At 38.5% G+C, this 13,930-nt stretch overlaps 1 protein-coding gene across 3 annotated transcripts in view; it reads right to left on the bottom strand.

Moving 5' to 3' along the window:
• Nucleotides 1-13,930, bottom strand: part of LOC149076725 (uncharacterized) — an 83,231-nt gene that overhangs the window by 68,143 nt on the left and 1,158 nt on the right. For all 3 annotated transcript variants that reach the window (XM_089244356.1, XM_089244355.1, XM_089244357.1), the window contains exon 2: nucleotides 5,623-5,672. In XM_089244356.1, coding sequence (XP_089100482.1) covers nucleotides 5,623-5,672 — 50 coding nt within the window. The remainder of the gene's footprint in view (nucleotides 1-5,622; nucleotides 5,673-13,930) is intronic.

Genomic DNA, 13,930 nt, shown 5'->3' with positions numbered 1-13,930 from the left:
ACATTCTCCTTAATGATAAATCCCTTACAGAGCCACTTTAGTGATATCTAAATGTTTCACGTATCCAAGTGATCTGGAAATGTGTCCAGGCCACTTAAGTGCTCTGGAACTGTACCATGCATCACTCAAGTAATCTGTAACTATGCTGCGGATCACTAAAGTAATCAATAGTTTAGAATGTGACGCATGTAACTTGAGTGATGCAGAACCGCACTGGGGGTCCTCTTAAGTGTTCTAAAACTGTGCCATGTGTCACTCAATGGATCTCTAAATGTGCCATGCATTGCTTAAGTGTTCTGGAACCATGTCACAGACTACTTAAGTGATCTGAAAATGTGCTACAGGCCTACTTGAATGATCTGAAAATGTGCCACTTATTTCATTTTTACAAAATTAGATTTCAGGTGGTGGGCTACATCAGATAAACCAGAGGGCCACATTTGGTCTGTAGGTCAAGGATTTACCATATATGGCTTAGATGGCGGGTCTCAATGAATTTCTTATAAATAAATTGAGTTCTTAGCCTTGAAATTAACACAAATTCATTATAACATATAAAGGTATTTTCTTCCGAAATTTTAATTTTCAAAAATATTTTTTGCACCAAAAAAGTGATTTTTTTGATCATCTGCCCCATGCCCCCTGCATGTACATCTCTGATCTGATTCCAATATGCGTTAGGATAGAGGGGCAGAGCTGACGAAACTTTGCTGACCGGGGGGGGGGGGGTAAAAATAACAGTTCCTAGCAAATTCTGCTTGATCATTTAACTGACTTCCCTGACTAAAAGCACATACACTGTCATGAGCATATACAATTCTGAAGCATCCAATATCACTCTAAATTATAGTCCCCCTCCATATTCGTTGGAGGTTACATTCTGGGGATGGGGAAAATACAGGAAATCTGCGAATAACTGAAACCAGTTGTTTTTTTGTTTTGTTTATCTTGTTTTTTAAACATCATGAAAAGAACAGGCTGACGTTAAAGTATAAGGGTATGTCAAAGAAAGTGCAGCAATTGATTGTTGGTGGTTTTTTCTAAAAGAACATTGTGTTTTGAAATTCTGTTTGCCGTTTCTTCTTCATATCATCCAGTATGTTGGCAAGACCTACTCTACCACTTGTTCTACATATGAAGAACGTACCATAGAGGGATCTATATCATGAAAATAATCTAATGCTGATTTGAACTTGCGAAGCTCTCCCCCTATGTTACTCATGGCAAACTTGTCTTTTATTTCTTTATTTTGATCTTCGTCTAGTACCGCTTGTTTCACGAGCAATCAGCTGCATCAATTACTCCTCAGTCAATGCCACTGAATTGCTATTAATTAGCTGTTCGACTTCTCTTCTATATCCATATCATTGAACCCTTCTCCACACACCTGTTTCTCTAACGTGACAATGTCTTTTATAATCTCTTCAGTTGGCTCTGTAGAAATGGTTGTGTCCTTGAGCGCAAATTGTGGCCAAAGGTAAATCCAACCCAAGTTGGCTGTTTCTCTCTTAAGAGCTGCCATGGTCCTAGTGATGACAGTAATGACAGCAATAGTGTAATTCTTCCATACCTTCAAGATATTTTCTGCATTTGCATAGTCTTCTATAACATGCACAATCATCTTCATTTAGTGACATGTATAGTGAGCCTTGAATGCTTGCATTACCCCCTGATCAGGGGGAGCTGAATGACAGATGTATCAGGAGACATATAACAGACTTCCACACCATCAGCTTTGAACTCATTGACATCTGGGTATCCTTAACCAGCTTTCCTTAAACTAGAGGCTCACTTTTCTTGTTAAGTGATAAATGTTCTCTGTGGCACTCTCTTTCAAAATAGTGCAGTTTCGTCAGCATTAAACATCTGATGAGGTGAATATCCTTACCCTTTAATAATTTTCTGCAGAGCCTTTGGTAATTTTCTAGCTGCCTCCTGGTCGGCAGCAGCTTATTTGCCATTGCATAATCCAAATCGTTTCTTAAACCTATGAAATCAACTTTTACTTGCATAAAATTCTGATGAAATAGATGTTTCACTAGCCCTTCCCTTTACAAAACAGTAAATTAATATTTTTGCCTTTTCCAATTATAATATTATAATCAATTGGACTACCTTCATTGTAGCAGTCTTGTACCCACAAAATACCCCTGCATTTTTGGTATGAGAAACACATGGATTTCATAAACGATGCAAAGTTTTCGCTGCCACAGGTGCAGCTACAGCCACAGCTGATCGAATTTCAGATTCTTTTTTCTCATAGTAGATACATCTCACTGTAGAGTGGTTGATTCCTTAATGGCGAGTCACAGCAGCAATTGACTTACTTTCGATAGCTAATACATCAAATTTTTTACTTTTTTTGGTCATTTCATATCAAATTTTTTACTTTTTTTGGTCATTTTGGTGCATTATTAGTAGCACTAGACAAAGGAGCCATCCTAAACACACACAACTCAAATTTTGCAAACAAAACATGTGAATGACGATTGCTAAAAAAAATCCAATGAAGTGAAAAAACTGCAAATATGGGAAGGGATTGTATATCATTTCGCGGTAATATACACTCATTGCCATAAAAATTTGCGCACCCAGAAGAAGTCGTCAAAATGAAACGAAATTTTACACATGTAAGTAATACGTTGATATAAGTAAGTGATTAGAAAATCCAAGAAAAAGGATCATTTATTGCAGAAAAAAGTACAGATGAACAGAAGTTTTAGTACTCTGTTGGACCCCCCTCTAGCGCGAATGCACGATGCGATACGAGCGGGCATTGAGGCATACAAGTTCCGTATGATGTCCTGAGACATCTCGTTCCACAGTTGCTGTAAATGCGCCTCTAGTTCGACCAACCTCGTAGGGTGTCCAACTTGCCGTCCCAAATGATCCTAGATATGCTCGATTGGTGACAAATCTGGGGATAGAGCAGGCCTGGGAAGGGCGGTAATGTGGCGGAGGCAGTCTTGTGACATCATTGCTGTGTGTGGCCTAGCATTGTTTTGTTGAAAAATGGCTCCTGGGAGCCCTGCCATGAGTGGCAACACATGTGGCTGAAGAATGTTATGGACGTATCGCTGGGCTGTCATTGTGCCATGGATCAATATTAGTGGTGACCGTGTATCGTAGTAAGCAATCGCACCCCATACCATGACACCAGCTGTGGGAGCGGTGTGTTGCTGTAAAGCGAAGGCAGGATTGAAGCGTTCACCACGGAGCCTCCACACACGAACACGATTGTCATCACTGCTCAAGTTGAATCTCGATTCGTCGCTGAAGACGACCTGGTTCCATTCCGTTGCAGTCCAATCCCGTCGTGCTCGACACCACTCCAAACGGAGGCGTTGGTGGGTGGGTGTCATTGGCAGCACACGTAATGGGCGCCGCGATACCAGATGTCCTTCAGCCAGGCGCCTTGCGATGGTTCGGGAAGACACAGAGGCCCGTAGTGAAGCTGCCTGTGTCTGGATAGCAGCCAATGAGGCAGTTGGCTCCACGCGTGCGTTTCGGATGATATGACTGGTCTGTCGAGGGCGCCTTGAACCTGGTCGCCGTGTAAATGACGTCTCTTCTGTCCACTGGTCCCAACACCTCCTTACAGTAAAATCAGAACGGCCTAGTTGACGAGCTACTCGCCGAGCTGACCACCCAGCTTCCATCATCCCGATGATTCTTCCTCTATCGAACTCTGACAACTGCTCATATGGTCTTCGACGGCGGCGTAACCGCATGTCTATCTCAGCATTTCCTTTGCAAACGATTAAATACACTCCAGCAAGCTCTGCTTACCTGTTTTATACTCCAAGGAGAACGAAGTTCAACGCCCTCTAGTGGCATTATGCAATTCGCAATCACGCTGCATTTCTAATCATTTGCATATCTGCCCGACATGTACCTTCAGGCCAACTTTCGTTTCGATCCCACAATTATTTCTTGGTGCACAAATTTTTATGGCAATGAGTGTATCATTGAAAAGCACATTACAGACAGAATGCTAATATTTTGCCACCACCACCCCTTACAAAATCAAATTTTGTATATGATCTTGCAGACAATACGTTTCCTTGGAAATCTCACACAGAGATAATTGAATTCAAATCATTCTTCAACATATAGAGGTTATGTACCCACAGGCAGGGAAAAAAAGCAAGAGGATAAAATGTGTTTTTCAGAAGAGATAGAAAAGAAGTTAAGAGCTGGTATTGGCTTTCTTTTCAACAATGGAAAGGAGTGTCTCTCTCCACTTTAGATCCCTTCAGTTATTTACTCAGAGGGCAGATATTGGTCAACATTGTTTTCCAGTATGTAAAATCCCACCCTTCCACTGATAAAACATTTCTCTCAGTAGGGGATCTGGAGGAAAATGCTGATGAGGATTTTTTTTCTCTCCCTTGGGATCTGAAAAATAATCTTCATTGGAAAAAAGTGAATGTAAACCACTTGATTGTAGATTTATCCTGATTTCCCCCCCCCCCCTCAGACTTTCCCTGACTTTTCCAAATATTTAGAATTTTCCCGACTTTTCACAAATATTTCACATTTTCCGACTTTCCAGGTCGCTGGGAACACTGTAAAACTTGAACAACACCTAAACACGTAAAAATCATCGTTGAGTTTCCAATTCAAAGCATTATTTAGAGCTGTAAAGCTTAACATTAGTGGCCCAATGGTGGTGATGAGCTCCACTATACTGTCTAGACAAGGTCTGTTGTAATAGGATCATGAAGAACCCATTAGTAACAGTGGTTGTTGGCGCAAAAGTAGCTTTTCCAAAATTTTCCAACTTTGAGGAGTGAATTTCAGCTTATCTTCTACTTTAAAAAGTCTTCACAGAAAACAGGCGGACTGACACAACACAAAATTTGTAAAACATGAAAATTCAGGTATCAGCTACTTTTAATATGGAAGATGAGTGACAGCACTTTTTGAATACGAAACATGCATAACCCCAACATCAAAAATAGGATAACGTAATACAAGCACATGTTTTGGCACACACCAATTCATTAGAAATTTGTAAGGACGAAGGTCTTCAATGCATGGCGTGCCTTGATAACGTGCATGTGTAGTATAGTTTAGCTGCTCGTGGGCCTAGCTAATACCTCAAATGTGGCCTGTGGTGTATCAGCAGTTGAACACCCCTACCTAAGAGAAACATTTATGAGGTCTGCATGTATATGCTTTGTCATCCTTCCCTGGTTCTAGGAGGGCCTACAACTCCTGAGTCTAGTCTCTCCTGACAACCAGGAGAGATGCAAAATTTTTATTAAACGTTAGTGCAAAGCTGTTTCTACAGTTCTGGGTTTTTTGGTGGAAAAAATAAGATCCCCATCCATAGGTGTACACAGAATTTTCTCAAAAGGAGGAGAGGGGTTTTAAATTGTTTTTCTTCTGAAGGTTTTTCCCTTTGCAAAATATTATAACCTTGGCCTGGGGATGGGGGTTAGAACCCTAAAACTCCACATTTGCATATGCCAATGACCCACTCTATACTATTGTTTTACTTATGCATCGCAAAATGGAACCCAAATTTATGAATATCCTAACAAATTTAACTTTCTCAAAACACTTGTATAGATTATTTCTCACAGATTTCTGTTCTTGTATATTAAAATAACTTACTTTTTGTTTTTGCTCTGGAGTCAAATTATGATACTCATGACCAAGGTTTCCTGAAAAATATTGATATTTGTTAAAATAGACGATATACAAATTTCATTAACTGAATTACCAGTTTAAAAAAAAACTACAAGCAAAAAATGTTGAATGTTTTCTGACAAAGTTTGAGAAGCACAGACCACCATGGCAATTAAAAAACTGATATTGGTACCCTATGTTTTTGAATGAGTGCGACTAGTCTCAAGACAGGAAAGAGCGGAACAATCGCGGTATAAACTGAATAGTGTAGAAAAATTTGTTTTCTCTTTGGAAAGAAAAACAAGCAAATGTACTTGATAATTTTTCATGAGGTAAATTTTTTTTATGTGTTTTGATTCTATTTTGAAACAACCCCGAATTAAATATACTGAGAATTAGCATTTTATTTAATACAATCGTTAGAATGTATATATGTTATAAAAAACGATCGGAAAAAAATTTAGAGTGAAACCCTGCTAACTCGACATGTTTGTCTATACTTTTGGGGTGTTGAGTTACAGAGAGTCTACCGTAGTTCCATATCTCCTGTACACATTTTTCAGAAAATGCAACCATAGCTTGATATCATATACTGAGTGAAACAAGACTTCAGCACAGTTATTAAATTTACTAACTGTCAAGTAAATTCTCATAACGTCTACACAGAAGGCATTTTTGCTGCTTTCCCAATAAATTTTTGAGATTGTTTTATAGCAGCACTGACAGAGGTTTCAGTATATGGGTCATTCCCAAAAAAAATAATTATGTTGCAATGGTGTCCACTCTGTTACGGGAAACATTTTTGCAGTTGACAGGCAAAAAATTTTAAGAACACTTCAAACACTAAGATGTTAAATTATAAATTACCAACCCATTGTCTGTCAGAAATAAAAAAGTTTGGATTTTGAGCAGCTAAATATGTGTAAAAAATAACTCTCCTATATACCATTTCGAAAAAATCAAAAACCATCAAAACAACAAAAAGTTAATTTTTTTTTTAAAACTGGGGTTTTTTTTTCAGCATATCTGTAAGAAATAAGCTGATCTCATTATTTTAAGAGATCAAAACAGCAGAAATAATTTTTTAGAACGATATTTTGTTTTCATTCAAGAGTGGACAAAATCCAGAATTTTCAGTCATAAAACACAAAAAATAAAATATTATTACAAAATAAAAGTGAAAAATATTTATGAAGTATTGACTTGAGGCCAATGACTTGAAGTACTTCAAGTCATTGGCTATAATTTGAGATTTTTGAAAATTCAATTTTGAATTTTTCATTTCAAAAATGTGGAATAGGAGAGAAAGAATGGCCCATATCTCCATATACTGAGTATCCGTGAATCTCTTGCGAACTTGAAGAAACAAAAAGCCCCATACTTTTTATTCTCTGTAATAGTTTAAAGGTTTGAATTGCATTTCCTTATACTGAGTGAAACAAGACTTCAGCACAGTTATTAAATTTACTAACTGTCAAGTAAATTTACTAACAAGTCAACACTGCAAACAGCTAATTGTAATCAGAACAGTTAAAAACAAACATAATCAAACTGATCATAGCATTTTAACTTAGTTTTTAAAAAGAATAATTTTTTTTCATCCATATAATGTTTGCATTCACTGTGGATATGTATATGGTGCCGGATGTATATTCGTGTATGGCGAAAGAAGTGACTCACTTCTGTGTGTCCATTCCGTGAGTGCATATGCATTCGTGGCAAGTGGGTGTTTGTAACAATAGTTGGGAACCCTGTGGAATTTGAAAAATCTACCACTATTGTTTAATTTTGTGAATATGTATATATATGTAATATTATATGAATGCATTTGCATTCATGTATTTTTATAGTAGAATTTTTTATGTATTTTCCATCTTACCTTTTATAAGACTGCACAGTTACAATCAGTTATAATCACGTAATCTATAGATTGAGGAATGTGTGATCTTGATCACATTGCCATATTGATAATTTATTGTTATTTTAGTTTTGGGAAATTTCTACAAAATTCAATATCATTGTTTGAAAATGTAATGTGATACCAGCAAAGGTCGTTTCGAAACATCGTGGAGTTTGCTCCTTTGTGGTGATTTCGATTGGGAGGGCGTTGAGGGTTTCCACGTTGTTCCTGAGATCGACGTAGTGTGTCAACTTGCAATGCCAATGTCTTTATTTTTTCTATCAGCTGCTGCATGTGAAGTTGCTGTGGGTGGTCGGGAATAGGTGAAATATTCTGCACTTCTGCCTTCCCGCTGATGCTCTTGTCTGCTATCTCTGATAACTTTTCTAAAGTTTCTGAACTTGTGGAGAGGATTGCTTGAACTTGATATGGTAAGCGTTGTATCCATAGACTTTGAAGTATTTCATCACTGAGACAGCCATTGGATAGATCCTCCATTTCTTGGAGTAACGCTGAAGGGCGACGATCGCCCAGTTCTACTTCATACACACGTTGTAAGCATCGCTCATCTGGTTTAGCAAATTCAGCTTCGGGGCATTGTTTTAGTGCATCGTACATGTTTGCTGCCAGTGGATTCATGAGGTCACTCACATGTGCCAAAACACTCGTATCCATGGCTGCAATGGCTGTGTGGTATTTAGTGGCATCAGAGGTAATTCCACGTGCCAGGAACTGAGAATCCAATTGTTTGAACCATAGATGGGATTGTTTGGCCCAAAACGGTGGGGCTTTGACAGCGACCAGAAACATTGCAGGTGGTTGCTCTAGTGGATTGGACATCGTTGGTTGCTCCGACGAATTGGACATCGTTAGATGCCAGGTCACCAACTGTTGCTTCACGAAACAAAATAGGTAACAAGAAATTTATTTATACGAAGGTGGTACAACCTTGTCAAGCGTGGGAAGCAAGACCAATGAATTCTTTTCTTCCTTCCCCGGAAGCGTGCGCTTTCTCTTAACGATTGCAGCGCCACAATAGAATAATATTGCTAGAATCCAGTGCATTATTTTTATCAAAAATTTCCAAAAATCCCGAAAACTCTCGACCCTGAATAACTAAACAATAAAAAGTAATTCTATAGAGATAGATGGCTTTTTTTTCTCAGCCATCTATTTCTCTCTAAACCGTCCCACCTGGGGGCCAATTCCTGTAGTTAAGAGAGGCTACTAATGTCTCTACTTCAGCGCCTCACGCCACAGTGTGTGAAATAAGGCAGGCAAGGACATGTCTTCAGTGGTGTAGATGGTAGCATGCTTGCCTGGTATGCAAGAGGGCCTAGGGTTGAGAGTTCCGGCGGAGACAAGATGACTTTTCTTTCCAAGCTCACCTCAGCATAATATCCAGAAAATAACTGTTTTCAGTAATATTTCAGACGTGAAATTTCGCCGATACTCAAATATCGAGAAAATAATGGTTTATTATTGTAAATCTATCAAAAATACAGGAATTATGAACTCAATTATTCACACAAGTTCATTTAGAAAATTTGGCTTGAATTTAAAAAAAATAAAATGCGAAAAACCAGAGAATATTCTCGAAAAGATTATTTTCTCGAGAATCTTACATCTTTAAACGGACCATCAATGATTCTAATGCCAGCCATATGCAGGAAATGTCAATATTAATGGTTCAGTAAAAAATCATATTTTCAGAAGCAAAAGCATATAATCGTATTAACTTGCTAAAATTATACTAAATACAATAAAATTGTAACAGTTGGCAAGTATGCAATAGTGGACGATTGGGTCCCTTGATCAAATAGACTTTTGCCAACGTAGAGACTGACTTGCAAGTTAGTTGGCACTCGAGCATTCCCTTGACAATCCAGTTTGCTGCACCAGGACTCGAAAGATTCTGGTCAGGCTATAAGCTTGAGCTTCGAAAATCTGTTTTTCTTCCATCTGTAGAGACTGCTCTTTCTGTCTGTTCCTGAATCTAGCAGAAAGTTGATTCGGACATAGCCAACTAAGACATCTTCTTCCTAAGTCTCTTTGCTCAATGACGTGGATGATACCAAGTAGCCAAGAAATGACCCCAATGTCTTCATTCCTACTTGACACACTGACAAAATATTTGCAGCTACCCTCGACTTGCAGACTCTAGCAGTGTGATTTTTCTTACCACACCTACTGCATGTGGCATTCTTGACCAGGTAGGAATTCTTGTCATGAAACTGCTCGTCCACACCAAAACAAGAAACAGCAGCTTCATTTGTACTGTGGGAATTGCCCCACTATTATGGTTATGTAACTCCTCCTGCTGCTTCTTGACTGATTCACCTTGTCTTGTCGTGGTCGCAGCTTTCTCCAGCATTACACCTTGCTTCAGCTGAAGCTTTTCGGACGATCTTTTGGTTGCTGACACCTACAACGATGCAGTCGCGGATCATCTCTTCACGGAGAGCTTGATACTCGCATGACTCCGCTAGCACAGGGTGAGCAGAGATGAACTCCTCTACTGGTTCGCCAGAGTGTTGGAAACACTTGTTGAACTTGGCCCCCTAGTACATAGGCGTACACAGAATTTTCTGGGGGGGGGGGGGGGTTCTGATTTTCCCCCCCTTCTACTGGGGTTACTTTTTTCCCCTGCAAAATAACACTATAATCTTGACTGGGGGGGGGGGTGAGAACCCCCTTGCGTGTATATATATATATATATGGCAATTGGCAATGCCCTCGTATATAACATTCTTCTTGGGCATGAAATGTCTGTCGAATGCCCCTAACCAAATCATAATTCTCCTGGTCCACTGTTGGTAGGTGAAATGAAAATGTCTTCTGCTTGATCACCCTGATCTGCTTGAGAAGCATGTTGACCTGGTCTTTGCCCTTCTTCGTTAGCCCTGACGCGTCGTGAAATCTTTCGAAGTGTTTCTTTTATTTTGACCACTCGGATGGCGTTACAAGTCAAAGACATGTTTCTAACCCTAACCATACTTATGGTAAAGCAGCGATTTAGGCGTAGTTATTCTAATGTAAGTAATCAAGCGTTGTTTACTCAACAACGTTCAAAAAGTTGATCCATGGGTCTTTCTGGATCCCGCAGCTGCCACTACGCTTCGCTTGGCCTCCTAGACATAATCACAATTTAAGTATGCATTAGGCCGGTATTACACTATAAAAGTTTGATAAAATCCCTTGTATAAAACTCAAAAAATTCAACCAATAAAGTTCATGGGTTACATTCGAGGGAATGAAACTGATAATCTTATTGGTGGCATTTTACAAGTTTTATAAAATTACTTTTATCAAACTTTTATAGTGTAATCCCGGCCTTAGAGCCAACAAGAATAATTTATAATCACATTTAGTTACATAAATACCTAAACCAGAACGTTCGACATGCTCTCGTCCCCCAAAGCAGAATGTGCCAAAATCTGTGACGTACGTCGCAGAACAATTAGTGCTACTGCAGAACAATTTGGAAGAATTTTAAGGAAAGGTGCAAAAAAGCACTATTACATGTATGGGGATTTTTACTGCAGAACATTTCCAGTCAGCTGAGGGCTCATCGCAGAACAGTACTAAACATTCTGCACTGGGGCTCTTGTCCAACAGTCAACAACCTATCTCCTTTGGCTCCATGGCCTTTTCACCCGATCCGATAATACATCACTTCATTTCACTTCCGGCACACATCACACTTTTAAATAATATGTTTGGTAAAATAAATTGCCATTATTTGAAACGAATTTCGTTTATCAGACCAGTCATGTCATCGGACCAGTAGGTTCTCATTTTTTTCCAGTGACTTTAATTTCCCAATTCCAATGCTGTTGCCTTTCTATTGGTCACATTTTAATATACCTTTTTGTAAGATGGTCAGCCCTTGGAGTTGGATTATGCTGTATTTGTTACTTCAAGTGTAAATACTTGGAGATTTGAAAATCACATTTGTCTTCTGTGCATTATCGCTCTTACGCTCTGCTGATTGGCTCTTGGTGAGCCAGTTGCCTATTCATCCAGCAATATGTAGTTGAAATAACATTTACCCAAACTTCACTTATGCTAGTACGCACATCGGCAGCTGGTTCCAGGTCATCCTGACTTCTTGTACTCATCAGCCACAATTCTGGTCATCCATTGTCCTGCTTGTTACTTATCTGCATTCCTGCTCCAGTTGTCAGGCCCACTGGTTCGCCTCTCATCATGGCCATCTGTCATGCTGAACTTCACTGACTGGATCGTGACTTTCCCCTTTCTCATCAATGACGATGATATCAAGGCCTAAGTGATCCGATTATCATCGTTCTCCTACAATCGTTTCGTCAATACATGTTATCTCTGGACTTACAACCAGACTGTTGCAGTTGGTATGAGATTATGAGAAATGTTTTTAATGTTTGTATATTAATCCATTATTAATTTTTTAATTCTTAATCCAAATAACTGTTAAAAATTGTTAATAAATTAGTTTTGTTAAATTCAAAATCTCTATGGAATTTGTTCCTCTCTTTTTGTTGTGTACCTTAGCAAAAATTCTCGGGATTGGAACCTGGGCCATATTCTGGTTTGTTGCATGCCCAAGAATTTGTAAATTACTTGCAGAATTCCAGGGAACAACTGCTGTTAGGGTATGCACATAATGAACACTGGTTTCAATTCTGTGCCATTATGAATTGGTTTGAAAAAAACTCGAAATTCAGGTTTTTAACCAATTTGCAATAGTGCCGGCTCATAGAATCAGAAATTAACGACCACTAGGTTCGAGATCTGGCAGCCAATCAGGGAAACTAAACTAAGTTTTTACCAAGCATGGGACTGGTAATCTGAAGGTTAATGGTTTGCTGTTCTGCTTTTTTTTTTCTTCTCTTAATTTCATCTTTAATTTTTTGGTTAATTACCAATTTACTTTTCTTTTTCACTTGTATTCAAAGCTGATATTAAGCGTCCGGTCTGTCCCGGAGGGATCTTGCATACTATTGCATTCCTTGAGATTAATGATCTGTCCAGAAAATTTCTTTGTGTTAGTAGACATCCATGCCCGAACCGGGATTCGAACCCAGACCTGCACAGTCAGAGGCTAGCTCTCTAACCAATGGACTGCCATGTGGCAAGTAACTTAACTTTTTTCTTTTTTAAATTTCACCCGATAAAAACGTGTATGTGTATATATCCTGCTTTTTACTAATAATGACCAAAACTTTGCCAACCCTGACACGTGCCAATAATTCTTTGAGAAAGATTTTGGATGTTTTTTTTGTGTGGCTTGAATTCAATTTTATTCAAGTCGACACTAAATCTCTACTCATATATAATTAACTAGTATGTGCTGATCATACTTTAAAAAAAAAATTGATGTATCCATTTATTATAGATTTCCTGTTTTAACCACCAGTTGACGAAATGGCCAATAAAATGTTACGCACAAAGATCAAATGACACTTTTATATATATAGGCAGATTTTAGATTTAGACAGTTGCCTGCTTGTGATTCTCTAATTGTATGTCAGTATAACAAAAGAAAAATCTAATGGTTTCCACTTTGAGGTTTTGGACAATCAAGAGTTCCTAGTTCCTTTTCAGTGTAAAATTCAAGATTATTTGTACCTAACAGAGGGAGGGTTGACAGATTTTAGCCATCTAGATATGGTCAAATATGGTCGTGAAACTGATTAGTAATTGTTTTAAATGTTTTCTCTATTTTATTTTATTAAAATAATAAATAATATCAAGTATGTGTGTAATAATCAAGTGAACTTAAATAGCCTGGTATTTGAGAACCTGTTGCCAGAGCTGCAGCGAGAAACAAAAATTTGCTCTGTCAGTGTATTTTGGCACCTCCCACTTTTAATTTTGAACGGAAAAACAGTAAACTTGGTGCCCTTCCTAATCCAGTGCCCGGAGCCCTAGGCTCCCCTCTACTAGTTGTTGTCTTGCCTGCTGTGAAAAGAAGGTGGCATGTTACTATGTCAGCTCTGTGAGAAATTAGTTAAAATCTAATGGTTTGGATTTTAAACATTAGATTTTAAACCCAGATAACCCTGGGTCATTATCAGTTAAAAACTTAATAATGAAATAGCGACATCATAGGTGATCATCATCTCATCAATGGTGCATCAGTCCTAAGACTGGTTCATCCCTATGTTGAACAGTCGCCACTAATGTCTTAGGATTTGTTCTTTAATTGGTATATTCAATCTGCGTCATTTAGTAGTGTTGAGACCCAGGTGACTATGGGCCTTCCATCATGTCTCCCAGCAATCTGCTATGTCGGAAAACACGAATGAACAAGACAAACGCACATGGATGTGGAAGGTAAGGAGAAACCATCACATCATACATCCCAAGAAAATCCACGATGAGCATAAGTAACTAACATACATTTACATA

This window comes from Pholcus phalangioides, unplaced genomic scaffold (genome assembly GCF_987345545.1).
Source record: "Pholcus phalangioides strain wild (caught in Gottingen) unplaced genomic scaffold, Ppha-v1.0 ptg000015l_1, whole genome shotgun sequence".
Classification (NCBI taxonomy): Eukaryota; Metazoa; Arthropoda; class Arachnida; order Araneae; family Pholcidae; genus Pholcus; species Pholcus phalangioides.
This window is presented reverse-complemented; position numbering and strand designations above follow the sequence as displayed.